Raw genomic sequence first — 23737 nt, forward strand, 5'->3', positions numbered from 1 at the left:
TCCTCATATAAAAATGCAGGTTCTTAACTGTGGTCTTAAAAATGCAGTTAGATACCTGAGCTTTCTTTTTGCATTTAATAGAGTGGCAGAAAGCTACCACCCTTTGAGATGCGTGCACACCAACATTATCCACAGGCCGCAGATGCTGCTGGCCTCTGGAAAATATTCTCCAAACCACATTCAGTACTCCACATCAGCTGCAGCTCTGAAAAGGGCAACATCACAACCTCATACACTCACTGCTCCCTTCCATTTATAAGCACTGCACAGCATGGCCATGTTTACAAGAGAATTGCCTGAATTTCAGAGGCACCCACAGTACACTTCCAAAAATTATGGCATGTGGCTAAAAAAAAATTAATCTTTTAAATATGGTTGTAAGAGGACAGTAATAATTACATCCTTAATTATTCCTAAGAACACAAAACACAGAAGTCCCAAATTGTTTACAAATTTAATGGCTTACAAATCTGTACTCAGTAAAACGACTTTTTTTTAAAAATAGCAATTTCATTCATAGTAGTTCTGCTAATAAATCTATAGTTTTTAAAAGAATATTTACAGAACTTTAATGAAAAAATAAGACTTAAGCACATAAAATTTAAGCAGAAAATAGCTTACAATTAAACTGGCAGTAAAGTAACATGGCTTCCTAACTACTGTACTCATTACCATAAAAAAGGGGATAAATACGAGTATAAAAGATTTATTTTTTTGCTTGCCATTCTGCACAAGCATCGCATGGCTTAGGAACCAATACACATATCTACTAAAACATGCATCGTCATATCTGTAAACACATTAAGAAAGGTACTTTGATAATATCATCAGCGACTGCTTTACAAACTCTGAACTTAAAATCTGAGTGCAAGTTAATTCACATTAAAAATTCCAATTTCAATTACTGAATCATTCTAAAAACTGGTTCCTCAACTGTTACGTCTATTTTCTCATTCTTGCACTTGCTCTTGTGCTTGATCTTGTTGTCCTGTTAGTCCCTCCAGCAGTCTGAGTTGTCTTCACATCGCCTTCAAGTTTTTCTTCAGTTTTGTTTCTTTTTCCTTTTTTTGGCGATCCGTTTTCATTGTTCTCTATTTGTAGACAGAAATATTAAATGTAAATTTATATCATAAATCAAGCATTTTATGAAAAGCCAATCTTCAGTTACATTGTTTTTGAAGGGAGATGTCCCTAATGACTACGTTCCAAAGACTACATCTATGAGTTCAACAAACCAGTTACAAAACCCACGCTTCTGCACATCCAATATCCTTTAAAAGAGATCCCCAAGGACTTCCAGCTATTTCTGAAAGTAGGTTAACATTAATGAGAGCACCAAAACCAATTAGCTATTGTTTTAGCTAAAATTCCTTCTACCGATATGTAAAACTAAAACATATCTAACGTTGAAGAAAAGAAATCAGCAAAAATGAATGCATAGCAACTATTTTATTGTCCTGCTAGAACTGTGCAAAGTCAGGCTTTTAGTTGTAACAAACACACTGGACACCTATGGAAGAATCTAGATGGCACAGATCAGTGAAGCTGCTCCAAGAGATGAGCATTGACCCAAGCACCACCAATATATAATATACACCACCAATATATAATATACAATAAAATCCATGTGGGGAAGGATGACCTCTCGCAAAAAGAAACTATCCAGACTGGTAGAAAAGCACCAAAACAGACCAATCCTCTGGGAAGCGCATATAGTAGTGTCAAGAAGTGAAAACTAGCAAAAAAGTGTGAAGTCAACAAACCAAGAGGGGAACCTGGCAAAATAGATGTACGTGGTACATTTGGATAAGCACATGTAAGTGAAAAAGAGATGAAAAGAAACGCAACGGAGAGCGTGATCAAATTTAGGATTACTGCACATAACCTGCCAGAAAATTCCTCAACGTGTATCTGTAAAGATTCATTATTTCCATTTGTATATATTTATTTGATAATTTAGGAGAAAACAAGCAAGAACAATGGGTGCTACAAATTTAATTACCGTGCTATGTTCATCACCACCTGTAAGTTAGTTAATTGCTGTATTTAACCTGTAAGTTACAGATTGAGAGAGCAGAAGAACATGAGGACATTTGAATAACTCAGCAGAAGAGGAATACAACTGTCAGATGCCATAAAATCAATCCACTCTACTCTGGAGAAACATCTTGTTCGTATAGGATAACCTAGCCCCTTCTTTACTTAAGTTTCTTTGCTACATTAAAGATCTACTCTCTATTTACATTAGACTATGGCAGCCAACAGTAATAACAACGTGTACAAAATTCTAACTTAGCTATATGTAGAAAATAGAAAACAATTTTTTTTCTCACCTGATTTTAATTTTTTGGGTGGTAAGTCATCTGCTGGCAACAGACATTTTCTTCTGCGAGAAGTGGAAGTTGTCTGCTGGGTACGGTTAACCTCTTTTCCTTTTCCAGACTGGTTATTTCCTTCAGAACGAGTGGATATCACACACTGAGTTTCCGAAGTGTTGCCATTTTCAGGCGAGCTGCCATTATCGTGAAGAGAAGTAGAAGTAGCTGCCTCTGATTTGAATTGTACATTTTTCATTTTATTTCTCAGTTGCCTATGTTTCTCCTGGGATAAATTATTTTCCAGAGCTGTACCTTCACCTTCTTTAGGAACTCCTTTTTGAGCTCTGTCTTCAGGCAAGACAGGCTTTTCCCTGAGAAAAGTTGAACTAGTTTCTTCAGATTTGGAAGGAACTCTTTTCCTTCTGCCTGCTTTCGATGGATTTTCTTTTGCTGATTGGGTTACTTCCAAAAGTATACCCTGTTGCTCTTCAGGAGTTTCATTCTCACCATCTTCTGGCAAACCTTGAAGTGAACTAGAACTAACAGCCAGTGAAGCGATACTAATCTTTTTCCCTGAGTACCCTTTTGAAAGATTGATTTTTTCTTCGGAAGAGGGTTTTTCAGAAATCATTTTTTTAGCTTCCCTACGATTATTCTTTCTGCTACTTTCTTTTGATAAGTTACGTTTTCCCTGAGCAGAAGTAGAACTTGTGGCTTCTAACAAGATGGCAGCTTCACTCCTTCTGCCTCTTTTCGGTTCATCTTCTGGAACATTTTGATCTTTAGGAGCCTCTTCTCTACCATTATCTGCTGGCAAACCACGTTTTCTTCTAAGAGAAATGGAATTAGTTGTGTGTGACACTGGAGGAGTTTCTTTCCTTCTGCCCCTTCCTAATGGCTTTTCTTTTGCACAGGACACTGATTCCAAAAGCATGTTTTGTTCTTCATTAGTACTCTCCTCTTTATCATCAGTTTCTGACAAGCCACGTTTTCTCCGGAGAGAAGCTGAACTTTTTGCCTCTGCTGCTAGATCAATCTCTTTTCTTTTGTCCCTTGCTGATGCATTTGCTTTTGCCTGCAAAGCGTTATTTCCCAATGCTGGATTTTGATCTTCTTTCACAGTCATCTTTTTATCATCACCTTCTAGCAACCTACGTTTTTTTCTGATAGAAAGAGAACTCACTGTTTGTGATGCTACAGCAACCTCTCGCCTTCTTCGTCCTCTCAGTGGAACCTCTTCTGTTGAAGAGGGAATAGCTTCCAAAGCTGGATCTTGATCTTTTGCAAAAGTCTCATCTTTACTATGATCTTTAATTAAGGTTTCCTTCTTCGTAAAGGTAGAACAAGTTGCTTGTGGAATGGAATCAACGTGCCTTCTTTTGCTCCTCCTTACTTGTACAGGATTTTCTGAAGCCTCATGTTGATCACGTTTGCAAGTCATTCCTTCCTCATTCCCAGGTAAATTCCTTTCTTCTCCTAGAGCTTCAGAACTGGCTTCTTCAAGTCTAAAATTAACTTTTCTACCTCTAACTCTTCTATGTGTAGTTCTGTTATTTTGTGTTTGATTCTCTTGCAGGATTTCAGTTTGCTTTGGTTCATTTGCTTCCTGCTCATTTCTTGTCCGTTTTTGACGGCTCTGAGCAACACCGTTGCTGTTTAGAGTAGTTACTGATGTGTCAGCTGTGTTGTTCTGGTCTTTCATTACTTGGTGTGACTGCTTGACACAACTAGAGGCTGAAGAGTCTTTGGGAGAAGATTCCTCTGTTTCTGACCTACATTTGGGCATAAGATCTAGGCTGTTTACATCCTGGGCAAATTCATCAGCCTTTTTCTCTGAAGAGTCTTTTTTCCCTCTCCTGTTTCTAGTTCTGTTTGCTTCTTGTACTGAGCTTCTGTTTGATTCCAAGTTCAGAACAGTAATTGGCATTTTATCTGTCTCTCCAGAAGGTGATTCTGACTTTAATCTTTGAGATGACTTTGTTGTATTTTCCTGAGCACTTTCTGCTTCATCTCCCAGAGATACTTTCCTCTCATTTTTGGTGGGTGATTGTGTTTCGGTAACAGTTTCGTTTGAAGTTTCCTTTGCTTTCTGAACATTCTGTGTATTTTCAAATGCCATCCCGCAAACATCTGCTTTTACTTCCGTTGGGTGTTTTCTAGCATTTCTTGAAGACTTGCCTCTTTTTTCTGTTATCTTTACTTCAAGTTTAGTTCTGTTTTCAGATTCCTCTGTGGGGACAGTCTCAGAAGTCCACTCATCACCTTGTAGTAATTTTGCTGATTGGTCTTTACGAAGTTTCCTTGTTGTCCCATGAAGCTCCTCTGAAGAAGCTTGTTCAACCTGTTCTTTCCTAGCTCTTCTTCCTCTTTTACGTGGAACCAGTGCTTCTGTGTTTTCTATATTTTTCATTCCTCTAGACCTCTTCTGATGCAATAGAAGAATTTCTTTCCTGTCTTCTACACTACCTTTGTCAGATGTGTTTTCAGATTTTTTTAAATCTGTTTGCAGTTGATAATTTTCATCCTGACTGCTACTAGATACGCTTTCTGTCTTTCTGCTTTGATCATCTTCAGTTACAGATGTGTCATTGATGTCATACTCCTGCAAAGTCTGTTTCCTATTTGCAGGATCTTTTTGTAGCACTGAAGAACCTTTTTCACAAGACTCAAGATCCTCACTAGGATGTTTTAACTCCTTTGGTTCTTTAGTTTTGCCTCTTCTTGGTCTTTGAGTATCAACTTGCGTTTCCACAAGTGAAACAGTTTCAACTGTTTTCTCATCAGGATGCTTTGAAACAATTTCTTTTTCCATGCAAGGATTTGTTCTCTTTCTTCTTCCTGTATTTTTAGCTATTGAAGTTGAAGTACTGATCTCTCCCATCTCTTCTTGGATGCTCTTTTTCTCCAGACCTTGCAGTTCTTTTAAATTTAAATCCTTTTCACACTGCTTTATTGAAGTTGGATGTGCAGTCTTCCTTGATCTGCCCCTTGTTAGTCGCTGGGTAGAGCGGTCTTCAGTAGTTGACAAATTCTGTTGAGAATCTTTACCTTGTGAAGTATTTCCTGTGTCTTCTAAAACAGTTTTATTCCCCCCTACAAAGTTTTTATATAGAAAAGAGCACAATCAAAAGTTATACATTACTATGCCTGATCAAAGTATCTCTGAGTTTTGATTTTACTAGGAAAGCGGTCTTGCTCAAACAAATATTTAATTTTAAAAAATAATAGGGATTTTCACTGACTCCTGGAATAAAACCCAGTTTAGTACACAAAAGTTGTTTTGACAGGTAGCACTCAGCTTTAAAGATATGTTTTGAAAGTCTTTGCAAATACAGGTGATTTTAAGTGGGTACCTTAGCATTTTTTTTTATTATTTATTATTATTTTTTACACTGATATGTTTGGAGATGTCACCATTACTACACCAGCAAAATACTACACCATTTCTTAAGCACCAATAGAATGTCAACACTGGTGTTCGTTACAGATTACTGCTCAAATTCTGTGAGATATTTGCTCTTTGCATACTGTATAATTTGGAATTTTTAGAACACATGTTGAAACTTCCTAACAACACATATAGTCCTGTGTATTCATTATTACTCTAGTTAAAATAAAAGTATTTGTATCTACCATAGTCACGACTGTCATTAGCACAAGGAGGCACAGCATCTTCTTGCTTAGGATCCGTAACATTTTCTGACCTGACCTAAAGAAATAAGCAATAATCAATACATTTCTGTGTGTCTGACAGGACAAGAAATAGTAGTTAACTAATACAAAATTGGGAGTGAAACAGCTGAAAAAAGTTTTGCCAAGTACTTTATGAGAAAATTAAGCCAACTTAGTTTGCAAATTGCATCATATATTTGGTATTAGCACAAAATTGAACTTAATGCTTGTTATCTGAGCTAGCGTAGCAGTTTTTACAGTGAAAGACAACACAGTAGAGAGTTTTAAAAAGCATTCCGTAAACGGACTGAAAATTGTCTAATAAGATCTCAAAAGGAGGGTTTTTGAATCTAAGTCATTTGAATGTTTCGAAGTGTTTTATTGTAGTTCTACACAGACCAGCAATACTCATTTTAATCTATGGATCTGGGAGCCAACAAAAATCAATGCTAATAAAATTCACAAATGACAAGAGTGATGAAGGTGTGAATTGTAAGGTCAAAATGGTAACCCAGAGCAGCCTCAGTAACCATTTAGACAGGGTTCCTTCAAACAAAGTACATACTAACACAAGCAAACGTGGAGTTACAGTTACCTCTGTAGAATTGGTGTCCATTCTGCAAGCAGTGAATGAAACCCTTATGGGCACAAAGAGCAATCAACTGACTACAGGGTAACACAAAATTTTGGCAAAAGCTCAGTGCTCTTGGATGTTTAAAGAAAAAAAAGACTTTTAAATTTAATCTACAGGCTATGAAGAAGCTGTACAAAACAAACAAAAACATGTATATGCCCTACTTATGAAAAGGAAGGCAGAGAAAAAACTCCATTATAGTTTGTAAGTACTTTAAGGGTGCTTTAAACATAACAGAAACATGACTAGAAAAAAAGTGCTCCTTCAAATTTGTAATAAGCTGCATCTTCTAGTTTTTACCCATTCACCTGGACAAAGCTACCAAGGAAAACACAGGTTGCCAGCTTTACTGTTTTCAAATAAACATCAGGTGCTCTTCTAGAAGGCATTTGTCAGCCAGAGGTCTTGTGCATGAGACATTTTAATGAAAATACAATGAAATATAACATGTCTTATTAGATGGCCTAAGAGGTCATTTCAACCACAGGTTCCAAGCTTGAATAAACTCTTCCCAAAAGATAAAGAAAATATTTTACCTTTGTCTCCTCACCAAACATTTCCTTAACTCCAACATAATCCACTTCAGAATCAGAATTTTTCTGTCTGGGTTCTGCCATAAGCCTCTTCAGACCCACAAAGTCATCAACTGGATGATATTTCTCTCTTGGAGTCTGCACTAATCTACTAATTCCAAACATATCTTCTATGGGTTCAACTTTTTCCTTTGGAGTTTTGAAAATACGGCTGACCCCAACCATGTCTTCTACTGGTTGATGTTCCAATTTTGGATTTTTTGGGATTAAATTAACTCCTGTGACATCTTTTACTACCTCCTTTTTTTGTACTGGAGCCTTCAGCAATTTTTGTAAGGCATTTTCATCTGTAATAGGTTCCAACTTTTGCTGTGGGGTCCTTGTGAGCTGCTTGATGCCTGATAGGACCTCAGCTGGCTCCAGCTTTTCTTCTGGGGTCTCCATGAGCTGCTTGATGCCTGACAGGGCCTCAGCTGGCTCTGGTTTCTGCTTTGGGGTCTCCATGAGCTGCTTGATGCCTGACAGGGCCTCAGCTGGCTCTGGTTTCTGCTTTGGGGTCTCCATGAGCTGCTTGATGCCTGACAGGGCCTCTACAGGCTCTGGTTTCTGCTTTGGGGTCTCCATGAGCTGCTTGATGCCTGACAGGGCCTCAGCTGGCTCTGGTTTCTGCTTTGGGGTCTCCATGAGCTGCTTGATGCCTGACAGGGCCTCAGCTGGCTCTGGTTTCTGCTTTGGGGTCTCCATGAGCTGCTTGATGCCTGACAGGGCCTCAGCTGGCTCTGGTTTCTGCTTTGGGGTCTCCATGAGCTGCTTGATGCCTGACAGGGCCTCAGCTGGCTCTGGTTTCTGCTCTGGGGTCTCCATGAGCTGCTTGATGCCTGACAGGGCCTCAGCTGGCTCTGGTTTCTGCTCTGGGGTCTCCATGAGCTGCTTGATGCCTGACAGGGCCTCTACAGGCTCTGGTTTCTGCTCTGGGGTCTCCATGAGCTGCTTGATGCCTGACAGGGCCTCTACAGGCTCTGGTTTCTGCTCTGGGGTCCCCATGAGCTGCTTGATGCCTGACAGGGCCTCTACAGGCTCTGGTTTCTTCTTCGGGGTCTTCATAAGCCGCTTGATGCCCGACAGGACCTCAGCTAGCTTCGGTTTCTTCTTCGGGGTCTCCACGAGCTGCTTGATGCCTGACAGGGCCTCTACAGGCTCTGGTTTCTGCTTTGGGGTCTCCACGAGCTGCTTGATGCCTGACAGGGCCTCTACAGGCTCTGGTTTCTGCTTTGGGGTCTTCATAAGCCGCTTGATGCCTGACAGGACCTCTGCAGGTTCTGACTTTTTCTTTGGGGTCCTTAATAGCTGCTTGATGCCTGACACAACCTCAACTGACTCCAACTTCTGATCTGGAGTTTTCCTTTTACTTGCCAATTTCACCTGAGATGCTTGTTTCTCTGCAATTATTGACACACTATCCACATCAAGATCTTCTTCCAGCACAGCTTTTCTTCTTTCAGGAGTTTTGGTGGATATTATGTCAAACACAGACTTTGGAGATTCCTTCTCTCTCAGAAGATATGAGATGTCTTGACAATCAAGTTTCTGTTCTGAAGCATCTGGAGTATTTAATGGTGACACCATCATCTCTCCTGAAATAAACAGTAGGCTTATATAACTTGGCAAACAAACTAAGCAGAAAATCCAAACATTCTAATTGCTGTATAACTAAGTAAAAAATGGATTCAACCAGCCAAAGCTTTCTACAAGCTAAAATCCAAAAACATGTTTCAGCAATTGGTTTGATAATTAGCAAGAAGGCAATTAGCTCCTGCAAGGCACAGCATACATTTAAAAAATTAAGCATAAAAAACCTTGATGATTTTTTATTTAATCTGATAAAAATCATTAGTATTACTACTACGAATATTGGATAATTTATTCTTGATTTTTGTTGGTGATTCACTAGATGCTCACTTCTGCTAAATTCTTAGTAAAAGAGAATTGAAAGAATTGTGAGTTATTCAGGAACACGACTGAAATGCAAAGTCATATGCAAAAGACGGAAAAAAAGCTAAGTATCATCTTAATACAAATCTTCCTAATCTGACACTTTTTCCTTAAGTAGAATCTTTGCTTATACAACATAACCACTCCCTGCCATAAGATTTTGTCATTGAATCTAGATGTATCCCCTGACAACTGATTAAAGAATAGCCATGCTTCAACACAAGATTTGCCTGAAACAATACTTCAGCATTTAGAAGTTCGATATAAAACTGAATGAATAAAAAAATAACACCTACCAAAAAATTAACTGGAACTACTAGAAAAATGCCTTCCAATACATGATAAAAAATATCAACGGTTGCAAGATGCTTCATCTCCACACCAAGTCTGCCTACCATTAGGCTACACACTGCCAATAAATTGCAGACACAGCTACCCCTAAGTATACTTGAATATTTCTTTCCAACCAACAACCATACCAGATTCTTCGGGAGTATGCAGTTCAGAAACGTCCGCTGCAGTGCACGTTGGTGTAAAATCACTATTATGAACAGGGCTCGAAGGTGATCTTTTTCCACTCTCATTTTCTGGAGTTTTAAACATCTCACCCAGTCCTATAAATTATATTCAGAAAAAATGAGCACATATTTTGAGGAAAAAGAACTACCCAGTTGGCAGAGCCAGTAACAGGTTTTAAAATCTCACAACTTACCTGTGAAGCTTTCATCCATATTCAAGTTTTGTTTCAAGATCGGATTTTTCACCACTTTAGGGACCTTTCCAGCCATTCTGACGGTGGTAGAGTAAGCTCTACCTACAACTATTGTAGCGGGAGACTCTGCATGACCTGTGCTAAAATGACCTTTTATTTTTCTTTCTGGAGTCTATAAAGGGAAAAAAAATAACAGTTAGGACACAAAGATCCCTTTTATTTAAAACCTAACCAGAATCACTCAAGAGATTCCACAAATTTATTGGTCGTGTTTAGCTAATACAGACTGCTGGGCATACAGAAGTGGCTAAATTGCAGATACTTTAAAGGGCTGATTCGTTGTGAAATGCAGCTCATATATTCATTTAAGATTTGAGTGACTATGCTCAATGAGCATCTGAGACAAGTTTTCTTAGCTTTCAGAAATGCTCAGGGATTATCCTGGGAGTGCTTCAGTCTTACTCCTTTCCACCCTCACAGAATCCTTTAGGTTGGAAAAGGCCTTCACAATCATCCAACCACCAACCTCGTCACCACATAAAGTGGTTAAACCGAAACAGAAACCCTCTCAAACAGTAGTACAGCTTGAACTGTAGACAAGGAACAAATACACTTATTCCATCCACCCGACACATTCACTTATTTAGATACTTTCTTAAGATGCTTTGAATTAATACATTACAGCAAATTCAAGTAGATTGAGAAACACATCAATACCCACTTAACACCTTGCCAAAATCTCATAAGCTTCCAGCTTCTGCAGCAAGACACCAACAAGCTGTTTCATGGTTTAGCAAACCCCTAAACCTTAAAAAGCAGTAAAAAGAATACCTTTGGTGACTCTGTTATCTTCTTCACTGGTCTTCCTTTTTGGGTACGTTTTTTAACAGCCTTTGCCTGTGGTCTCGCAACACCTAGTTTTACCACTTCTGCCCAAGATTTTGCAACTACAAAGCAAAACAGACACAATAACCTTAATTCTCAGCTGCGTAAACAGGAATTCACAGCTATTTATGATTCCAAAGGATTTGATGCAGTCAGGAATAGAAGTTATATTGTTTGATGACAGCAATATCAAACTATGCTCAAGAGCTACGGGAAAACGCAATTTCAAGCTGAAGTTGAACGAGTGTCCGAGCATCCAGTACGTTTCCACAACAAAAAGCGTCACGCAGCATCATACATCACAGATTCTGGAACCAAGTGCTGACGTCATTCTGTCCTCACTCTGTTGGGAGTTCAAGAAGCGTTTGGACAGTGCTCTCAGACACGTGGTCTGATTTTCTGGGTGGTCATTTGAGGACCCAGCAGTTAAACTTGATCATCATTGTGGTTTCCTTCCAACTCGGGATATTCTGTGATTCTATGAAATATTTTCCCCAATACACATTTGCCATAAGCCTTTCGGTCTTGCACTTTATTATCCCTGAACTTTTCCTTGACAGAATGTAAGGTTTAACAGCAAAAAATGTTTTTTAAGTGAAACATATCCAGGATTAACCAGGAAGGCCTGTGATTTTATCTCACCGTATAATGGGACTATCACTGGGACACTGCATGCAGTATGTTATTCAGAACTTTAAAATGATACTACAAAAAAAATAAAGATAGTAAAGAATAATAAAAATTGCCAGATGAATGTTGATATTGACGGGAAACTTTAAATTTGACTTTGAAAGAGTCAAATTAATATAATCTGTTTTCATAAACTGAAGACGTCTTTAAGTGTCTTCACAAAGATTAAATTTTCAAGAAACAGAGCCCCTCTCAATTTTTCCAACGGTATCAAAACTATTTTGACCAACATTCAAATTTGAATGTTCAACAATTAAAATATTTGTGGCTCAATGGCTATCATCCATGATGTGTGCCATATACCCAACAGTTACAGGCAGCGCAGTCTACAAATGACAGCACGTGAACTGTTTAGGGAAAAAGGCATAAAGAAACTAAGCTGAATATAGATAAAGTGCATGTTTTCACCAACAAAAAAATTATATAATTGATACAATTTTAGTTCAATACTACTCCAAATTGAGGGACTTGGAGGATCAATACTGCAATTAACCTAACAAACAGAACCTTAATTCTACCATTTTTCAATTTCTGAGTATTAAGATTTATGTTCTAAATACCATGTTATGTATTGCTTTAGCAATTGGATTTATAAGTGTGAAAATGTAAAATTTTGCAATTCTCCGATGGTTCAAAAAATTCCCAAACCATCAGAATATATGCCAATCATTTGGTGGTCTCTGTATAAAACTAATAACAGGACTACTTCAGTTTCGTAGCTGTTTTTTAAAGCAGTAGAATTCATATTAAAATTAACTGCTGAAACAAACCTAGTAAATTGGCAGTAGAGGCACCACTTCTTCTTTTTGTATTGATAACTGCTACAGCACCACTTCTCCTCTTCATGGGAGTCTTCTTCGAATTACGTTGTGAACTTTTTGTTAACTTGTTAGGTGTTGCCATTAAGGTGTTATCATCTTGGCTAACATGATTAGATGTAGGTGTTTGCACTTGGCCACCACTCTTCTCCTCTGTATTCATATCTTTTTCAACACCGTTCTGCTCTTCTGCAATTGGCGATGGTGTTGTGATGAGCGAAACAGAAAAACGTCCTTTTGTGTAAGGTGCTGGAGAGCTTGTAGTAAGCTCTGGTGTTGCTTTTCCAGAGTCAGGGGAAGAGGCAGCTGGAGGCGTCTGGGCTGGCAAATTTTTTGGTGACATTTTTTCTTTTTGCAAACGTACAGAAAGTTCCTGGTAGAAAAAAGAGAAAAAAATTACTGTGCAAAGCTGAACAACAAATATTCTTCTCTATCTCTGAAAAGTAAATGCAATAGTATAAAATATCACCAGATCAGTTGAAAAAGCCTTGGATGTTACTCTCTAAGAAGAAAGCAAATTGGCAACAATTTTTAAATTTCAAAAGCCTCAAAAGGCACGTGCAAATCCAATTGAACAAGTTAACTATGTTACTCTAGTTTATTCAAAACAGTCTTATTCACATAAAGTGCACTACAGGCTTTCACTAGTTTAAATCAGCAGCTGAATGTTTTCAGACTTCTGGCCAAGCCACATGGCCATAGCTTGCATAGTCTGGCAACAAACTACTCTTCTAGATTGCGTCTGTTTTCTGCTATTTATGATTAACTGGTGCCAGTAGATTCTGCTGTTAAGTACAAGCACACAGAAATATACTCTTAAACATTCATGAGAACAAGCAAAAACATGGTGAAAAAACACACCCACTGGATAAAGACAGGTAGACAAACAATAAGCTGCACATCCTCCTTTGGAGGAAAAGGTTTAAAAACGGTGATTAAAAAATACCATTTTAATTCCCAATTAATATGTCCACTTCCTAATATACATCTTCATTATTCATTTTGAATTCATTTTTAGAAGTCTTTGAATTTACTTAGCTTAACAACTTGATTAGCCTTAGCATTTATTTACCTGGACTGCAAAGTGCTTCAGCCCCTGAGCCTTTTTCAGCACTGCACGTGGGGAGTCTCCAAATGGTAAGCTCAGTCTTGCAGGAATCGCACCTCTTTTAAGGGGCGAGTTGGGAGGCAAACTTTTGTCAAAGAGTTCTGGACTTAGATGACCACCAAAAGACACTCTTTTTGTCTTTCCTAAAGGCTGAGGTAACAGATCACTGCTCTTCCTCTTCTGAGATACTCTTTTTGTCTTGCCTAAAAAAAAAAAAAAAAGCAATAATTGAATATATCCCCACAAATCAAAGAATCCAGGAAGTCACCATTTTAACCAGAATACAAAACAGTGCTTACTTGGACATTTTAAAGTTGGAAACATATTAGAAAATAACTCGTTTATATTCAATTAGGTAAACTTTTATAAAAATTATTGGGTATTTTTAGGGTCATATATATAAAAACATGATAAATGTTACAGAACCAATGTATCAGCAATTAATTATACATTTAGATGGAAAAATTCTCATGAAAACGAAGAGATTTTCTCCAATTCAATACCAACGAGGAATGAAATCAAATCTATTTACCTGATTCTTCTTCAGCCAACAGGCCAGAAACACTCATTTCTGAAACAGCCTCGTTGCCTTCCAGTACATTAGCACTTCCAGAAGACCTTCTTTTTGACGAGAATCTATGAGGTCTTGGAACACTGGCATTTTCCAAATCTGATTTCCGATTACGCTCATTGGTGGCCAGATCTTGTTGAGTTCCACTGTCCTGACTGTCTACAGTCTTATTGTGGTGTTCTTTAACTGCATTTGTCTCCAATGCTTTCTCAGTTCGCAGTTCAGAGGTCCTTGGCGTACCCCTTTTTCTTCCAGAGCCAGATTTCTCACTAGCAGGAGATGCCAGTTCTGATTTTAACTCTCCTGAAGTTGGTGTCTCTGAATGGATGCTTTTGTTTACAAATTCTTTACTTTGTCTGACATTTCTTCTGGGACTCTTGGAATTAGAAGCAGGAGACTCAGAATCTCTCTTTTTTGAGTCTACATTTGTCTGATCACAGATTTCTTTCAGCACTTCTACTTCCGCTGATTTTCTTGGCGTATGTTGTTTACTATTTCGTCTCTGTTTTAAGCATTTATTTTCTGCCAAAGGCAGTTGTTGGAGGCTATCATTTCTGCACACTGAATCTTCTCTTTGAATTTCAGCTGAAATTTCTGAAAAAGACTTACGTTCCAACGACACACCTCCTCGAGTCGTTGGAGTACCAATATTTACAGAATCCACCCCAGTAGCTTCTTTGGTAGGTGACGTGAAACAAGATCGAGGACTCTTCCTTCTGGGGGTTGGTGTAGACACATGTTTATCTACTTCAGAAACCTTTGTCATGTTTGTTGTTTGTGCTATTTTCTCTGCTGTTATTGCAGAGTTGTAGATTTTCACCTCATCCACATAACCCAAGCGTTCTATGGAGCATGGCTGCACCAAACATGCTGCATTGCTGTCATTCTCCTTACTGGGTTTGGGTGTTTTGGCTGTAACTTCAGTGCCTTTAGATTTACCTGGCGTACTTACTTCCTTATGATCTTGCAAGTTACTTCTCTTACCAATACCTTTTGTCACCTCCTTTGAAACAGAAGTTTGTGGACTTCTGGTAAAACATTTCTTGGTAGCACTTCCTACTGTTGAGATTTGATTAAATTCTGAACTAATTACTTCTTGTTTCATCTTATATTCTTCATTATTTTCACTTATGCCTATTTCTTTTTCTTCAGCCGGGCTTACAAGATCACAATTTGATGCAATTCGAGCACTTGGTTCTTGCAGAGCACCCTTACCACCTTCTTTTTCAGCTTTTTCAGGTACATTTCCTTCTTGCAGAGTTTTTTTCACTTTAATCTCATGTTTCAGTGTTTCATAGAGTCTACTAAATGGAGACATTTCATTTTCCTTTTTAATAGATTGTTTTGTCTTATATGAAGATTTGGGTGTTTGTAGCTTAACTGGTAAGGCTTTGGACATATTTTCCTCTGTACTTTGTTTATTTTCATCAGCATTTTGTTCTTCGCACTCAGAATGATCTACAGCATAAGCAAAGCAAAAACAAAGTTACGTAGAAAATGCAGAAACACAAATAAAGTTCCTTAAATACAGATGAGAATTCCCTCCTTTCCTCTACCAAGACTAGCAACCAGGCTCCAGGATATAGGACTGTAAACAAAGCTCTGTTTACAATAACAATTCTCTCATAATAAAAACATTAGTATTGAAATGCTTAATGAATTTTAAGTTGCAATCTGGACCTTATCCCATATTCAGATAAGGCAATTTGTATTTCATGCTGCTGTTTTTCTTCAGTGGCTTATATACATATCTTTCATGGCTGCCACAAGACAAATCTGTAAACATAGAATTAAACAATCATTCAGATCGGCTTACCACAATTCAATCAGTCTTCTGTCTTGCATTTACACAGGTGCTGTATTGTTCTAACTGTATCAATGCTTCTCTAGGGCAAAGCAAGACAATAAAGCAGAGCTAGCACTTCCCAGATGAGACAACCCAAGTGACTGCACTCATGCAGGAAGCCCGAAGTAACATGCTTCACTTCACATTTTCCATGCACAGAGTAGTCAGGGTTCATCCAAGAAGTTGCCTTTCTAAGCCACAAGAAGCTGAGCCCTTGTGAACATCTATACATCCACAGCCTCAACACTGCCGTATACCAGCATGAACATCTGCTAAAACAAATGCTGACATGTTGACTTCTCTTAGATGCAACGGGAAATACACGTAAAGATGTAGAGACTAACATACAAGGAAAAAGCATGCTGATCAACTTTTGGAGGAGATTGGGGGGCGGTTAGGAAGGAGATCTTTAAACGTGATTGTTTTGGATTTCAGCAAAGCTTTCAATACTGTTTCTCACAGTATCCTGGACAAAGCATCCAGCATCCTGCTAGACAAGTACACAATACAAGGGGTGCACAATTGGCTGATGGGTCGGGCTCAGAGGTTTATAGTAAATGAGATTAACTCATGCTGGTGGCCAGTCACTAGTGAGGTTCCACAGGGCTCCATTTTAGGGTCAGTTCTCTTCAGTGTTCTCATTAATGACTTGGACGCAGGACTTAAAGGTATACTAAGTTTGCATATGACACTAAATTAGGAGGAGCTGTTGACTCCCTCAAGGGCAGAGAGCCCTCGCGGAAAGATCTTGCCAAATGAAAGGGCTGGGCAATGTCCAACCACGTGAAGTTTAACAGGAGCAAGCACCAGATTCTGCACTTGTGACAGGGCAGGCCTGGCTGTATGTACAGACTGGGGGACAAGAGGCTGGAGAGCAGCCCCACAGAAAGGGGCCTGGGGGTTCTGGTCAACAGCAAGTTGAACACGAGCCAGCAGCACACCCTGGCAGCCCAAAGGGCCAGCCGTGCCCTGGGGTACCTCAGGCCCGGCACTGCCGGCCAGCCAAGGGAAGGGATGTCCTGCTCTGCTCGGCCTGCTGCGGCCTCACCTCGAGCGATGTGTGCAGCTTTAGGCACCAGAGCATAAGCACATAAAACTATTAGTGTCCGAAGGAGGGCTATAAAGATGGTGAAGGGCCTAGAGGGAAAGGTGTATGAGGAGCAGCTGAGGTCCCTTGGTTTGCTCAGCCCAGAGCAGAGCACGCCGAGGGGAGGCCTCATGGCAGCCTGCAGCTCCCTAATAATCTGACATAAAACCACCCTGTTAGTTTAAAGCCATTACCCATTGTCCTATCACTACACCCCCTGACAAAGAGTCCCTCCCCAGCTTTTCTGTAGGCTCCTTTAGGCACTGGAAGGCTGCTATAAGGTCTCCTCAGAGCCTTCTCTTCTCCAGGCTGAACAACCCCAACTCCCTCAGCCCGTCTTCTGTCTTACTCATGCTGCAAACTATGATTTCAATCAGCAAAATTAACTCTAGGTAACTCCAAAGCAATACCTGTTTCAAACACTAATTAGAAAAGAATATCTTAGATAAAAAAATACTTGCTCAAGATGATCTATTATTTGCTCAAAAGCAATCTGTTCATATATTTTTATCACAAAAGTGTATTTGTGATGTTCTAGTTTTTTGCTGCTGAAAAGTAAAATGTAATAAGCATTAAGTTTCACCTATCAGTTTCAACTGACATTTGCATTGCATTTGCACAACTAGTGTACCGAACTCCTTTCTTAGGTATAACCTTTGATTACATTGTAAACTGAATCTGCACAAATCATTTAAAACACATTTTTGCCAATTCCAGTCCAAGTGTTACTGCCCATTTGTCAGGATGCAACTACATATTTTCCCCTGGCAGGACTTCGCTTAGGTAAATCACAGCATTTAAGTACAATGCAGTAGTACACTGACATAGGAAAGCGTACTGTGCTCAGTTTGAAAAATCTTAAAATATATTTCTTTTGCTCTTTTCAACCTTGTTTTTCCTCCAGATGCTAAGAATTAACGTAAAATTAAGGAGGAAGATGAATGCAACCCCCTTCTAATACAGGTACCAACCTGAAGATCTTTTAGATCCTGAAGTTTGCTTATGTAATAACTCCACTTCTGCCACCTGCTGAACATGAAGAACCTGTAAATTTGTACAACAATACAGCAGAGCAACAAATATTTATTTAGCCTTCTACTGAACATTGAAAAACACTAAATTCATAAATGTGTAAGCATTGCATACTGAACAGGTTTAAAACCACTCAAATTAGAGCAGAGTATTTCACCACTTAAGAACATTAACCGATACTCTATATAGCAAGAGCTCAAGTTTTCTTTTATCATTATTAGCTCTAAAAGCAGCTGTAGCACATGAACATGTACAAGCACATTCTAAGCTCACTTTTTTTTTTAACCAGACTTAGTAGAAGAATTTTATTTAAATAAGAGAAACATAACATACAAAAGTCTTCAATAGCCAAAGTACTCACTATGTAACAATATCCCCTTGGAGGGATAAGATATTGTTGGGAATGAAAAAAGAAACAAATGCAAATAAATTATTAAAAGGTAGACTTAGTTTGATATTTATAAATTCCAACAATACATTAGTTTACTAGCACATAAAACAACATACTTTTGGAGTATAAAAACGCTCAGGCTCTAGGGCAAACAACCCCATTTAACAGTACAAGTATATCCAACGTTAATACTTTGTTTCCTGCATCCTATCATCTCCTCAAAAAAGCTAAGGATTAGTTTTTAATAGGTTACCTATAATCTTAATAGATTAGTAGCAGATCTATTAACAGAAACTGATAACTCTAAAAATAACATTGAGTTCTAAAAAAATTATCTAAAGGAGTTCATTTGTGTTTTCAAACAGAAAGCTAGCCTACAACTGAAAAAGTATTCATTTAAAAAAAAAAAGCAGACAAAACCCACACTGAAAATGGAAAATAGAATACCTTATCAATACTGATACCAATGTACTTGGCAATAAATAAGCCTATCACCACAAAATTACCTGCCGCGTTTCATCTTTCAGAGATCTGGAACGCCTCTTTCTTGGAGTTGATTGGAGAGGATATTCAAACCTGGATAAAATATTTTAAAAAGTAAAAATAAGCATTTTTTGATTAAATAGCTGATAACTAAATTCCCATTATTAAGATAAATGACCTAGAAAGAGTTGTCCCACTCCCAGCAACACAAACATATTGCTTTAAAATACTTTAACTACATCAAAATATTCTTTTCTCCTAGAAATGTGTTTGTCCTTGAAACAAAATCAAAGTGATCTCTCCAGACAATTCTATCTTTATTGATTTAGCTTAATATAATATATAAAAGTAATAAAAAAAAATCTTTAAGGTGTCTTGCCTTCTGGAGAAGCTCTATAAGACATTGTAAAGAGATACAAAATAAACTAAATTATCTTTCTGAAAATGGTAAAACGACATTTTAGGTTTTCCCATTCATCTACTGCTATCTCCTGTATCTTCATCCGGCACGTAGAGACTGTGTCCACAGAGTTCTCCACACTGTTTGGCTGCAGAACACGTTCTAGGATCAAGGCATTGTCTCTGTCAGAGACAGTTTGTCTCTGTCACTGGCACTTACCTGAAAGAACGATCAATAATAGTTAACACATCTCCGTGCTTCAGAGGTACAGGTTGCTGAAAACAGCTACCGTTCAGCTGTGTAGGATTTACTGTACTTAAATTTGTCAAGATTGCCTAGAAATGAAACAAAAATTTTAGTAGTCTGATGACGTGCAACAATGAAATACAAACGTCATTAAAATATGCATATCTTACCTCCTCGTTTTCATTTACTTCAATTTTACAATGTTCTTTCGAGACCTGAGGCAACTGGATGCGGATGTCACATTCTGTTCTCCTATGGGTGAAAATATAATTTGAGTTTCAAGACACGCAAAAGAGAAAAGACAGAAAAATCTGACTGCTGTAGAATTAGGTGACTTCCCAAATTTCAGCTAATAATTTGTACAACAGCACGATACTTCCTTAAATTTGATAACACGGACCCTAACCTCAGCATTTCTGTTATCTCCAATCACCACAAGTAATAGAAGAAAACTAAGAAGCTGCATGCTAAAGGCTTTGCCTGTTCTATGGACTGCAGAACAACGCCTGTCATAGTTGAGTAGCTGCAACATTTATAATGGTAATTGTGTTTAATTAAAAAAAAATAGAACCACAACCGCCCTACTTGTTAACACAGACAAGAACACTGAAAAACAAAGGGATAAGAAAATACATTTAGTGAAATACTTAACATGATGTCTATTGCACTAACAGAGTTTGGAACACTACGAAAAAGCCAGAAAGTTATTACTACCACAGGGGAAACCTTTTCTCCACCAAAAAAAAAAGTGAATGCCATGAGCAGTTTAAGTTCCACCACTTTTCTCTGGACACATACATTTAATATATGCCAACAGACCTAAGCAAGAGACTAGCCACTAAGTGCTCCAGGTAAGAAACAGGGGGAATGCTATACTTGGTGCTAATTTCAGTGATGAAAAGTGGTGGAAAAAACAGCACAGCAGTAAAAAGGTTAGACAAAGAAACAGAGAGAAAAACGTGGAGCCTAAAGCTTAGATTCTAAGTCACGTTATCAGCAAAATACACTCCTTCCAAAATCTGTCCTAGTCCTAACAATATAGAGATCAAAAAAATAGGGTCTCAGTACGGCACGGCTGGCTAAGAAGCAGCCTTTTCATCTGCCAGTAAAACCAATTATTATAGGACTGGCTCAAGTGTGAAGCCGCAGATTACCATTAGTGGCCAAAATTGTTAGAATGCAGGCTTGCCCTGCCTAACCCACCAGGGAGCGTTGAACTCATTCACCTTAATTGGATAAAAGAGTTGAGATCCTGAAGACAATTAAGTCTGAAAAAAAAATGCAGGACACATTAGGCAACGAACGGGAAGAAATGAACCACCTAAGGCTTTCGACTGTGACAAAAAATAACAGGAGCTTATGCTTCCATAATGCCAGAGAATCCATACTGGAAAAAAGGTAAAATAACCAAATTATGAAAAATCAGTTCATGACAAGCCTAAAAAGACACATCTACATATATATATATATCTATATTTATTAATCTCCAGTAATTTTTACACATTACATTTTGTGGGTCTTAGGCAGCAAATGTAACAGCCGTCATACCAGGCATACTGTCCACAGAAGCACCTTGCACCTCTCACCGATGCAGATGACAGAAATTCATGTTTGTAAAACTAATTCTCATCTCTCTGAGCAGCTCTGCTGAAGCCAAAGAAGAGTATTATTGACACTGCAGTGCTTCCAATAGACTGGCACTATGGAATCTGATTCAGGACTAGATAATTAGTTAAGACATCAATCAGAAAAGTGCTGAGCAAAGCCAGTTCAAGAGAAGTAAAAACATTTTATTTATCAATTCTTGATACTAGCTCATGCATCCCATTACTGAGGTCTTGGAGAAACAAAAAAAATATTGCAAAAAGCACTGACATGATCACAGTTGAATGCAAACCACACTCCCTTCTGCACTGGTTGTTTCTCTAGGACCTGCCCCCCTGGTAAGAGTACCACCACTTGCTTATTGTATATACGCCACGTGTAGATTACTTGCAATTTCATAGCTTTATCAGATCTCTTTGCTAAATTTCTCCTGGCCAGAAACTTTGGGGAAAAAAAAGAACTTTTCGCAAGGAAAGGACAAAAAGCAATGACAAATAGTAAGTTCAGCTCAAGTAATGTTAGTCCAATAGCACTTTCCCTGCCCTGAACACCACTGACAGATACAAGTATTTGTTTCTTGCAAGTAAGTATTAAAAAGGTTCTGTCTGCAGGAAATATCATTAATATTATTTCAATGCATCTGAGTACTCAACATGTTCTCACCTTCCAAATAAACAAGAACTTGCAGTGAGTGGAAAGTGAATTCCATCAGTCCCATTCCGTTTAATTACAATTATTTTCCCGAAGAGCGGCATCTTCAAACATAAGAAGTCTTACCTACATGAGAATGTCAAAATTACTCACCCAAGCAATGATTTATTCTCATAAATATGTAAAACAACGTTACCCTTTTTTTAATGCTGTTCAAGACATTTTCTGAAGTACAGCAGAAGAACTTTGTGTACATGCCACGTGAATTAAGTGCCATTTATGTGTGCTTCCCTGCACAGACACCTGGGAACTATCCACCACGAGCATTCGCTGAAATTGTGCACGGAAGCTGAGGACACCACACGTTTGGAGAAAACAACGCTTACAAACGGTGGCAAGAGCAGTCATCACGTGCTCACATAAACTTAGTAATACCGCTTTTACATATGCGGTAACTACTTGTTATCCACCAGAGCCTTTGCAAAGAGGCAGGACCACGCATACAATATTTCATTCCATAAGGGATTTAAAGCTATTTTCAGGTAAGCAGTCACCCCTCCTCACCTAAACCTGCTATGTTACCTTCCTCTCATCTACTGGGACGTTCTCAGACTTGGCTTTCAAGTAAAGCTGACTTTGAAGTAAGCCGAGGCTATGTGACCGTAGCTGTAACTATTTGTCTGCTGCTGTCTGTCACTGCCAGTTCTTAAACCCGCAGCACAGTTTCACAGAAATCCTGTTGAAGGGCAGGTCTCAAAAGCGACCGCGTCTCCTCGGTTCTCAAGGAAGCTGGTAACACAGTAAGGGGAACAAACCTGCCTCGTCGTCTTCCCCAAGGAGGAGGGGGAAGCACCCGTTATTACAAAAGGATCAGGGTCCCAAGCATTGTGTTAAATCTAAATCTGACCGCACCATAACGTTTCTCGCCCCATGACCCATCAGCGAATAAAGGAGCAAATGGGTAGCGCCTGGAAGGAGCCCTGCAGGAGGGCAGCTGGGGGAGCGCTGGGTGAGACGTCAGGAGAGGTGCCGGGGTACCTGCCAGGCTCACACAGCCACAGACACAACGCGGGCAGCCGGCACGGGGCTTGCACAGCGAGCTGTGCGTGTGACAGCTGAGCCAGCGCTCCTCCGCTGAGCAAAACCTTGTGCGTGCCATGAAGCGGGACCGATCCTCGAAACAGCCTATGCATGGTGCGGTACCAAACGTTATTATTTTGGAAGTAGCTCCTACGAAAACGCTTATGTCTGCGTACAGGATTAAAGCCCAGCATCTCTGCACCGCAAGCAGCGTGCCCACGCACCGTAAGGACAGCACCAAGGAGCGCTTCTGGCTTGCTTTCAGCATTCTTCCCGGCACTCCGCTTCCCCATCGCCAAGCAGTAACCGCGTGCATTTTCAAAGTTTATTTACAACCCAAAACGCGGCTTCGCCACCCGACTCCGAGCCAGCGGCGGTGCTCTAACCGGCCTCACGCCGCTACCCCCGGCGGCACGGCGCTGCTTCCACCGCTGCCGCAGCCCGGTTCCTCTCCGGACAACCCCCTAGGGATGCAGCCGGAAGCCCCCCGTCCCCCCGACTCCCTCCCGGCGCTCACCCGCGGCGCGGTGCCGGCTCCCGCCGGCTCCCTCCTGCTCCCGGTGCCGCTCCCGGTGCCGCTCCCCGCCGGCCCCGCGGCGCCCCCCTCCCGCCCTTCCCGCGCGCGCCAGCACCGCCGCCCGCTCGTATCCCTGCGCCGAGCCGCTGCAGGCACCAGAAGCACCAGAGGCACCGGGCGGTCCCGGCGCTGCCCGGAGCCGCCCCGGCGGGACGCGCCCACGCACACCCAGCCCCTGTCGGGCAGCCCCGAGCCCCCCCCGGCCCTGACCGGCGCCGCTCGGCGGCCGGACTCTTTTAGCCGTAACGGCCGGCGCTGCGGCGGAAGGAGACCAAACGGAGCGCAAGGGCCTTTCGAAAAGGCGCGCGGAGAGCCGCGGTTGGCCCAAGGGGAGCGGCGTGTGGCGCGGGGCAGCCAATGGGGGCTGCGGAGGGCGTTTGATTTCAAATGGCCGCCGCAGGGCTGC

At 40.0% G+C, this 23737-nt stretch overlaps 1 protein-coding gene across 4 annotated transcripts; it reads right to left on the minus strand.

Annotated features, from left to right (window-relative positions):
* Positions 1-437: 437 nt before the first annotated feature.
* On the minus strand, positions 438-23358 carry MKI67 (marker of proliferation Ki-67). Of its 4 annotated transcripts, none has more exons than XM_035547629.2 (16): positions 23272-23358; positions 21687-21800; positions 19589-19670; positions 19392-19507; positions 18796-18865; positions 17838-17892; positions 13895-15391; positions 13327-13565; positions 12207-12627; positions 10693-10808; positions 9862-10033; positions 9629-9763; positions 7161-8791; positions 5952-6027; positions 2334-5411; positions 438-1091 (listed from the first exon to the last, which is right to left on the minus strand). In XM_035547629.2, exons 2-16 carry the CDS (start codon positions 21776-21778, stop codon positions 943-945), a joined length of 7929 nt encoding a protein of 2642 aa, XP_035403522.1. In that variant the 5' UTR covers positions 21779-21800; positions 23272-23358; the 3' UTR covers positions 438-942. The 4 variants fall into 4 exon arrangements, with proteins under 4 accessions (XP_035403522.1, XP_035403519.1, XP_035403520.1 ...); XM_035547626.2 differs by having other exon boundaries at positions 17838-17910; XM_035547627.1 differs by lacking the exon at positions 23272-23358 and adding an exon at positions 22979-23101 and having other exon boundaries at positions 17838-17910.
* Between the last annotated feature and the right edge of the window lie 379 nt (positions 23359-23737).

The sequence above is a fragment of the Cygnus atratus genome, chromosome 7 (genome assembly GCF_013377495.2).
Source record: "Cygnus atratus isolate AKBS03 ecotype Queensland, Australia chromosome 7, CAtr_DNAZoo_HiC_assembly, whole genome shotgun sequence".
Classification (NCBI taxonomy): Eukaryota; Metazoa; Chordata; class Aves; order Anseriformes; family Anatidae; genus Cygnus; species Cygnus atratus.